Source organism: Solanum tuberosum, unplaced genomic scaffold, assembly GCF_000226075.1.
Source record: "Solanum tuberosum cultivar DM 1-3 516 R44 unplaced genomic scaffold, SolTub_3.0 scf00114, whole genome shotgun sequence".
Classification (NCBI taxonomy): Eukaryota; Viridiplantae; Streptophyta; class Magnoliopsida; order Solanales; family Solanaceae; genus Solanum; species Solanum tuberosum.
In genome coordinates this window covers 1,201,740-1,217,929 of record NW_006239038.1, presented here as the reverse complement: position 1 = coordinate 1,217,929, position 16,190 = coordinate 1,201,740, and the positions used below count along the sequence as shown (strand labels likewise).

The 16,190-nt window shown below is 30.0% G+C and overlaps 2 protein-coding genes across 2 annotated transcripts; both read right to left on the bottom strand.

Annotated features, from left to right (window-relative positions):
* Positions 1-4,469: 4,469 nt before the first annotated feature.
* LOC102578781 (probable glucan endo-1,3-beta-glucosidase A6) lies at positions 4,470-7,100 on the bottom strand. Its single transcript, XM_006349843.1, has 3 exons — positions 6,978-7,100; positions 5,170-6,474; positions 4,470-4,614 (listed from the first exon to the last, which is right to left on the bottom strand). The coding sequence occupies exons 1-3, from the start codon at positions 7,045-7,047 to the stop codon at positions 4,577-4,579; spliced, it is 1,413 nt and encodes a 470-aa protein (XP_006349905.1). The 5' UTR covers positions 7,048-7,100; the 3' UTR covers positions 4,470-4,576.
* Positions 7,101-11,589: 4,489 nt separating this feature from the next.
* LOC102578437 (receptor-like kinase TMK4) lies at positions 11,590-15,303 on the bottom strand. Its single transcript, XM_006349842.2, has 2 exons — positions 12,954-15,303; positions 11,590-12,381 (listed from the first exon to the last, which is right to left on the bottom strand). Exons 1-2 carry the CDS (start codon positions 15,205-15,207, stop codon positions 11,870-11,872), a joined length of 2,766 nt encoding a protein of 921 aa, XP_006349904.1. The 5' UTR covers positions 15,208-15,303; the 3' UTR covers positions 11,590-11,869.
* Between the last annotated feature and the right edge of the window lie 887 nt (positions 15,304-16,190).

The following is a 16,190-nucleotide window of genomic DNA, read 5'->3' as shown; positions in this document are numbered from 1 at the left end:
TCTTATATAGACTCACATATATAATTAATAAATATAGTCATGGATACATGTGATACTAATATCATACAATAAAATTATTTTCATGATATTATTGTTTTGTCTTTCCAATGAGATCGAATCTTTTATTTCATATCTATTAAAGAAGAAAAAACCAAATGAATTGATATTTTTGGTTTTCTTTATTAGATTCGCATCAAAACTTGAATAGGTATTAGCATTACTTTGGATATACTTTAGCTAAACACTACTTTTTATGAATTATGATATTTAAACAACTAATTATGGTAACTAATATATATATATTAATTTGATTATGGTTATTGACAACTAATATCTTAATTTGATTAAGTAATTCTAGATATCTTCAATTTATTTTTACAGTGCGTGTTAGTTGAATCGCGCTAACTTATAAAATGACCATCTCGATATCTGCCATAATAATTATGTGTTACTTCAACGTTGAGTGCCCATAAGACAAAATAATCGAAGACAAGTTGAAATGTTTAGTTGTCAGTTGAGACCAAGTTAAGATGTCTAAATAACACCCTCAAAGTTTAAGTGCATACTTATCACTTCAACGTTAGTTACTGTACATATCAGTTAAATCACTTCAACTTATAAAATAATTATCTCGATACCCTCAATGATAATTATGTATCACTTCAGCATCGAGTGTCCACGATAAATTGAAATACTTAATCAACAATTAATTCTATATTAAAGTATCTTAATATGCACTATAAAAATCAAAATATTACTTACTAGCTGCAATCAAATTTGATCAAATTTAACAATTTATTTAGTATTATATTTTTATATTATTAAACTTACATTTAATATCACATGGGCACTGCTCAGGAATTGTTTTTTATAAAAGCCTATCAGCACGTCTTGTTCAAGTGATATTAATTATATAATTATAAAGCATGAATCATGTACATCCGCCATCCATGATCCTATCACGTGGGGGTGGATATGTTACGATAAAAATAATTTTGATTCGATAATTTTATTTTAAAAAAATATTATGTTATTAATATATATTAAATTACTTCAGTATTGTTCAATAATTTAAACAGATTAATATTCTTTATAATGCGGTATATCAATAATCATAGTTTGTTCGATTTTACTTTACATATACTCATAGAATAAATAATTATGATTTTTTATTTTCTTTTAAATGTCTCAATTATAATATACTAACACCTTGCATATATAAAAATATTCAAAAGAAAGTACAAATAATTCCCTTTATTAATTCATTACACACAAAAAAAGCATTTCGATTTCGATATATAGAGTACTAATCATAATTTCAGTGTCTAAATAATTTATGTTGTACTAATAAGTACACTATTTTACATAGATGTTAGTACGTAATAATATATATGAATTGTGTATATAACTAAATATATATTTTGACAGGATATTTCAATATTATTTCCATAAATTTTAAATATAATATAGAATATAATTTTTTCAAAATAAATACCAAATATTATTTCAAAATTACAATAGCCAAAAAAAATAAAAAAAATTAGTATAATTGAAATCGACAAGATCAGCTTAACATTAGCCCAATCCGTTTCGATTATTGAAATCGAATCCTATCGGATCACTAGTGTTGACATACATTATTTTAAATCTTTATTTTATTAATTAGTTGTTTTATATTCTCTTTTAATATCACGTGTGAAACCATACTTTTTAACACATCTGATGTCTAACTTTCGGAATTCGCTTAACAGATCTTATATAAATTAGATCAAATTTTTAAACTAATATTATTGATGATCATATTTTTTTTAATAAATGAATGATGCTTAATATAATAATGATACTTGAGTTCAAGTTACTATAATAATTGAGTAATAAATACCAGCGTAACGCAATTCAAAATAGAAGGGTTTCAAATTATAAAGTTATCAAGGAAGTATACAAGGCTATAAATTGAAAGAATATAAATTTTAAGTCGATACGAGATGAGAAAGATCAAGAACTTAAAGGTACCTTTTTATAAATAACATAAAGTTTATTACAAAATTTTAATCCTCCAAATTAATAAAGATTCCACTTCTAAGATGTAATAATTAAGATAATAGGCTCCAAAGATATCTCTAACTATTTTTCTAAAGAGAAACATAAGGGAATTTGCAAGATCCATGACCTGTCAAAAATTGCCAAATCAAACCAACAAAAAAAATATTAGTTTGTAATAACATGAACATAATAGGGATAAGGCACAGGTATCGCTGAAATTTCAGAGACACACATAAACTTAACTAGGATCCTATTACCTCCATAAACTAATGTAAAAGGGAATAAATACACCACAAACGCTGATCGGCATGACATAGAAAGTGTGCACACTCTCTTGAAGACAAGTGATAAGTGCACAAATTGGACACATGTCATTTTTTAATGATAACTTTATAATTAGTTAGTATATATTTATTGATATTAAATTTTTTATATATTTAATTGAAATACTTAATCGACAATTAATTCTAAATTAAAGTATCTTAATATACACTATCAAAATTAAAATATTACTTACTAGCTGCAATCAAAATTAACAATTTATTTACTATTATATTTTTATATTATTAGTTACATACTTACATTTAATATCACGTGGGCACTGCTCAGAAATTTGTTTTTATAAAAGCCTATCAGCAGGTCTTGTTCAGTGATATTAATTATATAATTATAAAGCATGAATCATGTGCATCCATGATCCTATCACGCAGGGGTAGATATGATACAATATAAATAATTTTGATTCGATAATTTTTTTTAAAAAAATATTATGTCATTAATATATATTAAATTACTTCAGTATTGTTCAACAATTTAAATGGATTTAATATTCTTTATAATGTTGTATATCAATAATCATAGTTTGTTTGACTTTACTTTATATATACTCATAGAAAAAATAGTTATGATTTTTTATTTTTTTTAAAATGTCTTAATTATAATATACTAACATCTTACACATGTAGAAATATTCAAAAGAAAGTACAAGTAATTCTCTTTATTAATTAATTCAAAAAAAATACATTTCAATTTAGATAGAGTACTAATCATAATTTCAGTGTCTAAATAATTTATGTTGTACTAATAAGTACACTATTTTACATAGATGTTAGTACATAATAATATATATGCAAAACAGGATATTTCAATATTATTTCTATAAATTTTAAATATCATGTTGAATATAAATTTTTAAATAAATACCAAATTTTATTTCAAATATCATAGTATCAAAATTACAATGACCAAAAAATAATAATTTTAGTATAATATTTTAATGTCTATCGACTATCGTACCATATCGATCCAATCGACAAGGTCAGCACATTAAAGCCAATGCGATTAAAAAGGTTATTAAAATTTAAACTCGTATCGATTATTGAAATCGAATCCGATCCAATCACTAGTGTTTTTAAATCTTTATTCTATTAATTAGTTGTTTTATATTCTATTTTAATATCACGTGTGAAACCATACTTTTTAATTAAATCTTTAACGCAATAATAATAAATAATCTTTCACTCCATCCAATACTCACCTTAGCACTTATTCTGGGTTAGTTTTATTAGGTCTACGTTTTAGGCGTCCGACTGTATTTTCTTAACATATCTAACGTCTAACTTTTGAAATTCGCTTAACAGATCTTATATAAATTAGATCAAAATTTTAAATTAATATTATTGATTGTCATAATTCTTTAATAAATGAATGATGCTTAATAAAAAAAATTCTTCTACAAAAAAATAAGAAGACTGAGAATTACTCAAATAACAAGTTGTAGGATTGTATATTTACTATTTAAAAATACGATAAGGGTGAATATCACTTAACATTTTTTTAAAAATAAATATTAATTAAATGAGACGATTAAATTAGAACACTCATAAAAAATTTACTATATACACAATCGCACAAATTAGAGCAAATTCTCCTATTTGGTGGATCGCATTAGTATGACATGATTTATTTTTTTTGTTTTTTAATTACATTCAAATCAAGGTAATTAATGTCGAAGAATTTTTTATGTATTTATTTTCAACTTTTTATATCAAATATTACAAAGAATTACTTATAATTAATTTCTACTAAAACAATTTACACAGCACACTAATCAAACACATTCTAATAATCAAATCTACCACTTGCTCACTACTTTTGATGGATCATATGAGATTTTAAATGTTTATTTTATTAATTATTTATATTTTATTAAATTATAATAATATAATAATAAACTTGAGTTCAAGTTACTATAATAATTATAATTGAGTAATATATACCCGCGTGATGCGATTCAAAATTAGAAGGGTTTCAAACAATAAATTTATCAAGGGAAATATACAAGGCTATAAACCGAAAGAATATGAATTTTAAGCTGATACGAGACGAGACAGATCTAGAATTTAAAGGTACCTTTTTATAAATAACATAAAGTTTATTACAAAATTTTAATCCTCCAAATTAATAAAGATTCCACTTCTAAGATGTAATAATTAAGATAATAGGCTCCAAAAATATCTCTCTAACTGTTTTTCTAAAGAGAAACATAAGGGAATTTGCATGATCCATGACCTGTCAAAAATTGCCAAATTAAACCAACAAAAAAAATATTAGTTTGTAATAACATGAACATAATAGAGATAAAGGCACAAGTATCCTTGAATGAAATCTCAGAGACACACGTAAATTTAACTAGGATCCTATTATCCCCTAAACTAATTTAAAATGGAATAAATACACCACAAACGCTGACTGACATGGCATAAAGAGTGTGCACACTCTCTTTGAAGGCAAGTGATGAGTGCACAAATTGGACACATGTCATTTTTAATTGGTAACTTTATAATTAGTTAATATATATTTATTGATATTAAAACTTTTATATATTTAATTATCTCCATGTTAACGATGTATATAAGTTAAACGATAATTATAATTCAAATATTTTTAGTTGATCTGGTTTACAAAATAACCAACAAATGTATACATTTAGGTATATATAAGTATAATATACACATAATATACATAATCAGTATCTGTATATTTGGTATATTTTGATCATTGTGATAAATAAAGTTTGATCGAATTGTACATATTTATAATATAGGAAAAGTTTAGGGTACTTACTTGGGTCAACATTGGTTTGAACAGCAAGCCCATTGAAATAACAAGTTTCACCATCTTCCTTATACTTGGCCCAATATGAACTAAATGCATAATTTGCATGAGATACAATAGATACAGGTTGATAACATGATTTTCCAGGAGAAATTTCATCACAAGTTTCATTTCTCCTACATGCAAATTCCAAAGCTTGTCCTAAATCCATTTCATTCATAGTATGATCATTTGTCACCACACACCACAACTTCCCATGAAATGGTCCATTATTTGTTGGTTGTGGTAAATCTATGAATTCACTATCTAGGGTTTGTCCTGTCAAGTCGATATCGTACATTGGTCTACCATTAGGGTGTAACATACCCCAGTGCCTCTCTGTGCCCGGACCCTCCTTTTGATTTTCATCATAGAGAGAGAAAATAAACGTAGGTATCGTTAACCCTGGACGAGCTGGTGTCCCAATAGGTGGTTTTGACACAACTCTACGTATGAGATTTCGATTGTATGTAGCTGCATTGTATATATTAGCACCAATTTCATCGTAATCGCCTCCATTAGGCCATCCGGTTTCAGCTATTGCCACTCGGATATTGTTAAACCCTAATTTTTGCATGGCGAAAACGACTGAATCAAGCATTTGATCCAATAGGTTTGTGTACACATAACCACTCACGGGGTCCACATATGTTTGACTTCCTTGAAATAGTGCATAATCAAGACTTATTGATGATGTATTTTGTGACCATGAAAAATAAGGGTAGGCATCAAGAAAAAAATATGATTTAGTCCAATTCAAGAATCTCAACAAAGGCATCAATAAATTATTTCTCGATATATCTAACCTAAATTCACCACTTGAAGGTGGAAATGATGTTTCCAATATGTCCATAGCAAAAGGGGTACCAATTTTAATGTTGTGAATATTATGTTGATCGATAGAATTCCTAATATTATTCATCGCGGGTATAAGATCATACCATAAACCTTGATCGTCTTTGTTACTTAGGACTTCATTACCTACTAAAATGTATCGAATCATGGTGTTTGGATAATATGGTAGAACATTGTCACGTACCCATTGATTTGCAGCTGATTGATTTGCTGCTACGATTGAGATTTGATTGTTTGGTACCATGATTGAGACTTGAAGATTTGTACCTGATAATAATCTAAGTATTTCTGGATTTGCATCATAGATTTTTACTCTACCAGCTTTCATATTTTTCAATAATTCTATTGAATCATATGGAGATGGCAAATTGTTTGCTACCCTTCCATAATTTATTCCAATTATGCTTCCTCTACATACATCTACATCAACAAAATGTTTTAACCAATCAATAAATAGATAAATATAGGAATTAGCTATGAAATTTATCGTTAACAGGTCACTAAATAGCATGTAGGTAACATAATTTTTTGATGACATGTTGCAAATTCATTGTTAAATAGGATTAACGACGATTTTTATTATGTTTATAGCAGATAGATAGAAGTTGTTTGTTGCTAATTCATATTGTTTGTAGTGATTTAAGAAGATTGTAACGTTTGTTTCGTATGATAAAGTCATTTTTCATGGAATATGTTTAAGTTTGAAGTTAAGATTGTTGAAAGTAAAGTGACTTTCGTCCTATATGAGGAAAGTCATTTTTCCCTAATTACATACATATTTTCTTGATCGAATATCGAAAAATAAGAAGAATATTTTCTTATAAATGACTTTTGTCGTATCAAAGACATCGTAAATAAAAAAGTAAACTAAAAGGACAAATTAAATAATGTTCATTTAGGATTTTGTTTGAGAGAATACTTACTTGAGAAAAGAAGAAAAGAAAGAAAAGCAATAGCAAAAGTGACTTCCACCATGATTTTCTCTTTGAACATCTTAACCAAAATACCAAAAAAAATTCAACAAATTGGAATGTGTTTATGTGAAGTGAAATCCCAAATTTTTAGATATGTCTTTAGAGGTAAAAATGAAGAGGGCTTTTATATTGAGAGAATTTAGAGGAATAGTTGAACTACCAAAAATAGAAATTTGTAAGTAACTAAGTGAGACAAAGATTGTGTTAATCAAGAAAATGAGAATTTGAATGAAGAAATTAAATGAAATAATAAATCATGTATGATTCTTGAATTTTACATAAGTAAAAGTGAAAGGCAAAAGACTATGGGATGCAAAAGAAGTGTAGGTAAAAACATGTTTATTTATTTCTCTTGTGTACTTCTTGTGTTGTAAAGTTGTATTAATTTTAACAAGTATAATAACAACTTCAATATAATCTTACGAGTAGAATTTGAAAAAATAGAATGTATACCGACTTTATCTGGAGGTCCGACTTGATATTTTAAAAAGAATTCGATGTCTTATAGTTGGGCTTCAATTTTGGGAGAATATATGCAACAAGAGAGGCCCAGATGAATATATGTAACAAGAGAGGCCCAAATTTGTGCGACATAAATTTATATTTCTACAACATAATATTCCACAAGTTATGCTCTGCATTCTTGAAATATTTATTTTCTGCTAGGCATAAGTTAGATTTTGAAAAGCAAAAATTAAAAATCGGCCCATTTGAAGAAAAAATTATCAAAGACCAATTAAATGGTTTGGTAAGATGAATGGAATTATTACATTTTTAACCAGAGATTCCTCGAGAGTGGAGATATCTGAGGTAGAAAATGCTTTCTCATTTAATGAATTCATATTCAACATGAATTTAAAGTAATCAGATTAGTGAATACTGAATACCAGATACTTCTACCAAAACTAATTGAAACTCGAATTCATGATTATATACGTTTTTATGTGTATTAATATATGTCGATATTTTCTGAATTTCATTTCTTATATAGTTAATCTATTAGCATTTTTTTGTCGTCCAATTCAAGTTTAACCTAAAACCAGGAACAACTACTTAATTAAACAAATTAGAAGATCTATTTGTATCACATGTATATTTCATGCTACTTAAGTAATATGTAATATACTATCAAAGGATATGGTGCATTAGATGAGTCTGCCTTCTTTTTTTTTTTAACTAGTTAGTGGTCTCGATTTCTGATTTTGGGTGTAAAAAAATTTGGTAGATAATGTTTTTTTCTAGATGGATCCTACCCAATGTAAATATGAATTAGTTGGATTTCACTGTAGATCTTGGACACTGATTGAAAAATTAAAAAAATAGACAATATAATAATATAATAGAGTAATGATTATGACATTTCCATTGTTAATTAGTTTTCTAGCCCTTGAATCATGGCATTTTCTTGCGATAATCACATTATGGCCTTGCCATTGACAAAGATATTATTTGTGCATTAGTATAATGATTAGTGTGGTTGCAAACAAAATTTTATAATTAATCATATTGTTTTGACCTTTGTACCTATAATCATGGCAAACTTAATCTAGAGAATAATTAAGTTAAGAGTTCACATGAATTCAATATCTTTACTCTAAATTCGCCTTTTCATATTAATCATTCAAACTACCCCATGTGTAATGCTTAATGTATGGAGAATTACATGTGATCTTATGTATGATAAAAACAAGTAGAGTCCCTTCTATTGTATACACAAATAATTATCTTGCAAATTCAATTAATTGTTTCTCTACTTAAATAAGATTTTTATTTATTTCTTGCTAGATCTGGTTGTGGAATGTGAATATTATTGCTTTCATCACTAAATATTAATCTTTCATATTATTTTAATTATCATTATCAATCAATCAACTACATTTTAATGTCAAACTAATTGTACGTATATTATATATATCAAGTCAAACTAATTGGTGTTGGTTATATGAATTCTCATTTCTCCCTATTCATTTCTCACTATTAACAACTATTTGATTTACTCATCAAAGATTGTGGTAAGTGATAACACTTTTAATTATTAAGAAACATTCGAGATTGTAAAACATAATCTCCGAGTCAATTCGTGCATATCTCAACTAATTTTACAAAGTATTTGTTATCTCATATCAACATAAATATCATATAACGCTATCCGTCATAATTCACACAAATGAGAAATGATCATATACCTTCATTAATCGTTAGACTACCTCCTTGGATGCTCTTTATGAGTCCTTAAAGATCGAATTATTTTTAATAGAAATCGCTTTACCACTAGAATTCTCTGCCACACATCTCTTAATAAGTCAGGTTCAAAATGAATATCGAATATTAGAATGAAAAAATAAATCATATTGTGGTTGTTTAAAAATAAAGGTGCAACATCACATGGTCAAGAATGTTAAGACAGGTAATATGTTAGGTATTTTTGACAAGTAAAACTGTGTTTTCAAGACATTTTAGGGTCCCACTTGCTAATATACTATTATTGTTACTTTCATATCTTAGTTAAATAAATAGTAGTTAGAAATATGAAAATGACTTTGATAGAAATATTAAACTAAGATTCACTTTATTATTTGATCTAAGATTGATATGAAATGTATTAAATAGCTTATATCATGTGTAGGTATTGAGTTAGGTGTTCTTGTTGATTTCAGTCATTACATTATTGTGTTTAGTATACTTAATCTTGAGTTTAGTCAGATATGAATTACTTTTTTAATAATAGAGTCAACTAATCAGGCTACAATAAAGTTGGGTATAAGCCAGTTTACGACAATTTATTCAGCGTAATTTGACCAGTGAAAGATGAAAAAACTAATGTACATATAACTTTATCGCATCTAATGAAGGTAGAGAGACTATATATAAGGCGGTTTGTATGTGAAAATGAAATTATGAATCCATTTTTAATTGGGATTGACGAAATTTGAGTACACCGAAGACAAGGGTATAATTCATTACGTACAAATAAACTCATAGTCAACAAACAAGAATCAACAAATTTGGTTAGACAAAGGATAGAGATTCAACACCGATTACTAAGTCTCACTTAATCTTCGGCTTAATCTTTACACACCTCAATTATGTCATTAAATACCAGTGTTATATCTCACTAACATAGATAATTTGTAGCTCTACTCATCAAGACTAATCGTTGCCGATAATTGAACTCCTCTTCAAAATCTTTACTCATTTCATTGATTACAACAATAAAAATACCAAGTAAAACCCCACAAGTGAAATCTGGAATAAGTAGAAGGTACACAAATCTAAAAACTAACTCATGGAGATGGTAACTCACTGGATTGACTGTCATGTCATATTCTTAAATGCTTATCTAATCTATAATTATCTTTTAAATAATCTGATACTATAAATATTATTTTACATAATCAAATTTTATAAAATATAAACTCCAATACTTTTCCAATTTCCAACCAAAAAGAAGGATGTAGGGACTAGGGAGGAAAATGAGGAAACTTCTCCTAGTTTTGATAGAGACATACTATAACATCAATTAATTAAAAGTTTGCAAAAGAGGGGACCAAATAAAATTAAAAAAATAGAATAAAATTTAGTTGCTAACCAGTAGCAATTATCCTTACTCTATCTAGAAAAAACACCATTACTTTTCATTAAATCAGGAATTTGACCCAAAATCACATGTCATTATCATGAAATAAATTGATTTATTTTTCTCTTCTTACAATTAATTCTTTATCACATCAGAAGATATGGTGCAATAGATCAAGATAATCCTCACTTAATTAAATATCTCAATTTTAAATCATGAGAATGAAAAAGTCGTTGATAAAGAATACTTTACCTAAATAAAAATTTGAATAAGTCGGATTTTAATACTAATATCGAACCTCGGATAAGGAAGAAAAAGGCATTATCTCCCCAAACAAAAAATTGACAAGAAGTCCCCATAACATGTGCACCACTACACCGTCCAAAGAAAAAAAGAAAAAAATAGTATTGTTTAATTCAATAGACAGCCTTTTAATTAAAAAAAAAACAAAATATTCTTGATCACCCCATGTGAAATTCAACTATAATAGCTCAGTCAGCTCCAACAAAAAAAAATCAAGAAAAAAGATAAAGAATAACATGTTTGACAGCTTAAATCCAGCAAAAATGTTTTTTATTCACAAAAATTAGTTTACATCTATTTTTATTTCTTACTATTCATGTTGCACCCAAAGGTATAGTCTAGTTATCACGAAGCGAGTCAAACGAAAACCATGGAAAATGAAGTTAAAGTTCCTGCAAAGACAAAATAAACTAATCGCACAAGGTAGCAAGTACCAAGGAAATAATCGAAGAACATACAAACTAACCTTCAAAAACAACCTCTCTATCTCCACGAGATACAAATAAGGTCTGCATACACTCCACCATCTCCAGACCCCACTTGCGGAATTTCAGTATGTTGTTGTTTGTACATATACACAAACTAGCCCGAACACCATCATTATAAAAAAAAAAAAAAAAAACTATCTTTTGTGTAGGACCAAACTCCATATCTACCTGTTTACACACTTAGTGGCACAAATAATGAAATCTTGTAGTAAAAAACTTAATAAGAAGAGTATATTTTGCATGTTTAACACAAGAACTCAAATCTATTTACATCAACTATGTAAGATTAAAAGAATTTAATACAATTTTTCTCTTCTAACAAAACCACAAATAAACTCTGCTATCCACCTTAGCTTCTTTGGTCTAATGATCTATCACCAAAAGGGTTGTGAAAAGACGAAGTAAAACGCGTTGTTAAGACGAAACCAATTAACCAAATGAATTGTGTGCCTTTCTTGATTGTTGCCTTAATGTCATCTGCAATCTGTTGAATTGAAAGTATCTGCAAATCCAGAAGGTTTTGAGGGTATACTTGAATGTGTTTGACTGAAGGAGATGTCATCGAACATTCTTGAAGTTCCTTCATCAGCTTGCCATCTCTGAAGAATTTGAGGAAGGCTCATTTGGAGGTCGATGCCACTGTCTTCGTCTTCATTTCTTGTAGGCTTCCACAGTTCTACGAGGGGGGCAAGGACATTGACTGCATGTCCCATGTCAGGGCGCTGGAATGGTTCTCGTGCAGTGCAATGGCCTGCTAACTCGGCAACCTTACAAATGCTCTCATATGTTTCCTCGTCAGGATCAAGAGTTGGGTCAATAGCCTTTCGGAGGTTGTCTTTGTTGACAAGGACCCTGCGAAGCCAGGTGACCAAATGAGACCTCTCATCTGGCAAGGTCTCATCTAATGCTTTTCTACCAGTGATGATCTCCATTAGAACAACTCCAAACGCATACACATCTACTTTGGTCGTGACTCGTCCAGTAGCTGTAAATAAAGAGGAGCAGTCACGTTTAATCCAAATTTTGTAATGATCACAGACAACCTTGCTAAGACATGCAAGAAATAGGCCAGAACAAGATCTCTAAAGGAAATTAAACATGTTACGAGCAGAAAACTATTGACAGCCAACACTAAATCTAGATATGTTGAACTTAATGTCTTGAAGAAGAGTGATATTCCGAAAGCCAAATTTCTATTTAGATACAATGGGATCAGTCACACACGCTGTACCAACATCCGAATTTCAATTTGAAAACCGGATGAGTGGGCTTCTAGATTTCTACCTTATGTTTGTCTTTCAAATCGTACTCTTTTTTGCTAACATTAGTTAATTTACTGGACAACGTTTGCGGTATCAATCCACGAATCAGATCGAGATTAACAAACTAGCATTTGAACATGGAAATGAACTTCAATGAAGCTAACACCTCTCCATTTATCTCTAATATAGTGAAGATTAAAAAGAACATGAAAGCTAATGATAGGATATTGTTTTAGTTTTCTACCAGTTTTACAACTAAAAGGATTAAAGATCAGCAGAGGAAAGACAGACTTACCAGCATATTCAGGCGCCAGATAGCCAAAAGTTCCAGCCAACCGTGTCTCAACAGAATATTTCCCATCGGGGGCATTCTTAACCAACCCAAAATCTGCAACCTTGGCTCTCATGTCATCCCCAAGAAGTATGTTAGAGGGCTTCAAATCCCTATGGATAAAACTTGTCTGTGCCAAGCTGTGGAGATACTCGACTCCCCTTGCAACATCTAATGCGATTGTGACCCTTTGCTTCCAGGTCAAAATTGGGCACCCGTGTTCTTGCCATTCAAACAAATGCTGACTTAAAGTTCCTTGTGGCATGTACTCATACACCAAAAGTCTTTCATTGCCGTTAACACAGGAACCAAGAAGAGCGACCAGATGCCTATGCCTAACTTTGGTAAGGACCGCGATTTCAGCTTGGAACTCATTCATTCCTTTAGTACCCATCGCGCCAGATTCCATCCTCTTCACAGCAATCTTAGTCCCATCATGTAATTCACCCTTATAAACGACTCCAAATCCTCCTCTACCCAAGATATTTTCTTCGCTGAAGTTGTTTGTCACTTGTCGAAGCACCTGAAAGGAAATGGCAACATTTCCACCTTCAAATATCGGCATCTCACTATGATCCCCACTGCTCTGGCTCTGTAATTCACTAGGGACTCCTGCATATCCATTACCTATCACTACACCAGGCTTAACCATATCATTGCTTCTTTCCGGATTCTGAACCCTTCCAAATCTCTTATGCCGTCTCCTTATGTAACATTTGTAAGACACATACAACAGAACAAGGATAAATATAACGACAGATATAACAACACCAGCAACCACTCCAGGTTGAACTGAGGATCCCTTCGAACCACCAGATGAATTTCCACCATCACTACTTGACCCAGACCCCGGTGATCCACCACTACCCCGTCCATCACTTATATTCTTTCCAAGAAACACGTTACCACCATTAATAAGTTTCACATTTGATCGAAACGCAGGTACAGGACCAGATAAATTGTTATTAGAAACATCAAGAGTTAGAAGCATAGGCAACGCTGCCAAACTTTCCGGTATAGATCCGGTAAGATTGTTATCATTCAAGAACAAATTCCTCAAACTAGTCAATTTAGCAAAAGCAGGAGATATAAAACCCGATAAACGTAGCTTACCAAGTGTTACAACATCCACATTCTTTTTCGATCCATCACAACTTACATGTGACCATCCATTACAAGCATCATTTCCTTTCCAAGAATCAGCCAAAAACCCTGGATATCCAAAACCACCCGCCACATCTAAAAGCGTCATAACCTGTGAATTACAAGGTCTAGGAGTATCCAAACAAAAACTATTAGTACCCTCAATCTCCACCTTAACCTCCTTTCTGAACTCTGGCATTGGACCCTGCAACTTATTGTTTTTCAAAGATATATTCAACAAGTTAGGAAGTTTCATCACTGAATCAGGTATAACACCAGTAAAATCATTATCCCTTAACTGCAAATCAAATATATTTTCGCATTTCGACAAATTGGGTATAGGACCAGTAAAAGAATTAGCATGTAACCACACTTGTGACAACTGAAACATACTTGAAATCACATCAATAGTTCCTGATAACCCTTTAACCTGATTATTCAGCCATAAATTCTTAATCTCAGAATCCCCAAAACTAGCAGGCAAAGAACCAGTAAAATTATTATAAGACAATCTCAAATCCTGAAGATTAGGGAATTTACCAAGAAAATCAGGTATAACACCAAACAAACTAGCATGACTAGCATAAACATTAACCAAATTGTTACTATCAATCAAATAACTAGGAATTTGCCAAGGACTCAACTTCCCATTCTCACTAATACTAAAAATCTGCAAACTAGTAAGACCCAAAAGGAAATCTTGAGGAACAGATGTGAATCCATTGTCATTCAAGTAAATCTCAGCTAAATTCGACATGTTTGCGAAAGATGGAAGAACCCCAGAAAGTGAATTCCTCTGAACTGAAAGAGTTTTGAGATTTGACAGTTGATTAAGGTCAGAAGGCAAAACCCCAGAAAGACCTTGAGAATCTAGATTAATGGAAACAACAGTATTACTCGATTTATCACAATTAACTTTACTCCAATCACAGTAAGATTTTGAAGCATCCCAACCAGATGGTGGTTTAGACAGACCCTTCAGAAAATTTGACATGACGGTGCTGTCATCGGAAAATGTGAATGAAATGAAGGTGAAGAAGAAGTTAACAAGAAAAAAAAGCTTGTGGGGTGCCATTAATGGAGGTTTTAGAGATCTAGGAACAATCAACAATGGAGTTTTTTTTTTTTTTGCTATTGTTCTTGAATTTTTTTGGCAAAGATTACCTTTTTTTTGCTATGATTCTTCAAAATTTTGAAGTTTTTTTTTTTTTTTTGGGATTGTTTGTTGAAAATTTTGGGTTTATGAGTTTTTCATCAGTAAGCTAAGTGACAGCTTTTGATGAACTGTATATGTTTGTCAACAACTGGTCGCTTTTATTTCCTCTTTTATTCTATTTTTTTTCTTACAAATGTTTCACCTTTATTTAAAAAAAAAAAAAAATTGATTTTAAACTTTATTATATGAAAAATATTGTTTTATTATATGAAAAATAACAACAATATATTGTAGAGTGTTTGGAGATAAAGTCACTATTTTAAAGGTAGAAAGACTGTTTTTGATAAACTCTGAGCTGAGGGAAAAACAATTCAAAGTAGTATATAGAAAGAAATAACGAAAAATAAGGATAATCATGATAATAATAATAGTAAAGAAGAATAAGCGAAATAATGCTACACTATCGAACTAACTTTTTATCCTTGTTCGTGTCCTTCATAACTTCTTATCTAAGATCATATCTTTGGTAAGCTGAAATTGTGTTATATTCTAACTAATCATCTATCCCCAATACTTGTTCGGCCTACCTCTACCTCTCTTAAAATCATCCATACGCAACCTCTCACACCTCCGCCACTAGGATCGTACGTTCATGCTTGTTGCACATGTCTGAATCATCTCAATCTCGCTTTCCGCATTTTGTCCAATATCAAGGTCACTTCTTCCTTATCCCGAATATTTACATTACTAATCTTGTCTCTCCTATTATGTCTACACATCCATCTCAGCATCTTCATCTCCACGACTCGAACAAGATTTTAGTATATGAAATATCTTAATTTTATATACTTTTAAATTATTCAGTCATACGTCTTTTGTATCTTTATTGGTATTTGCCATTG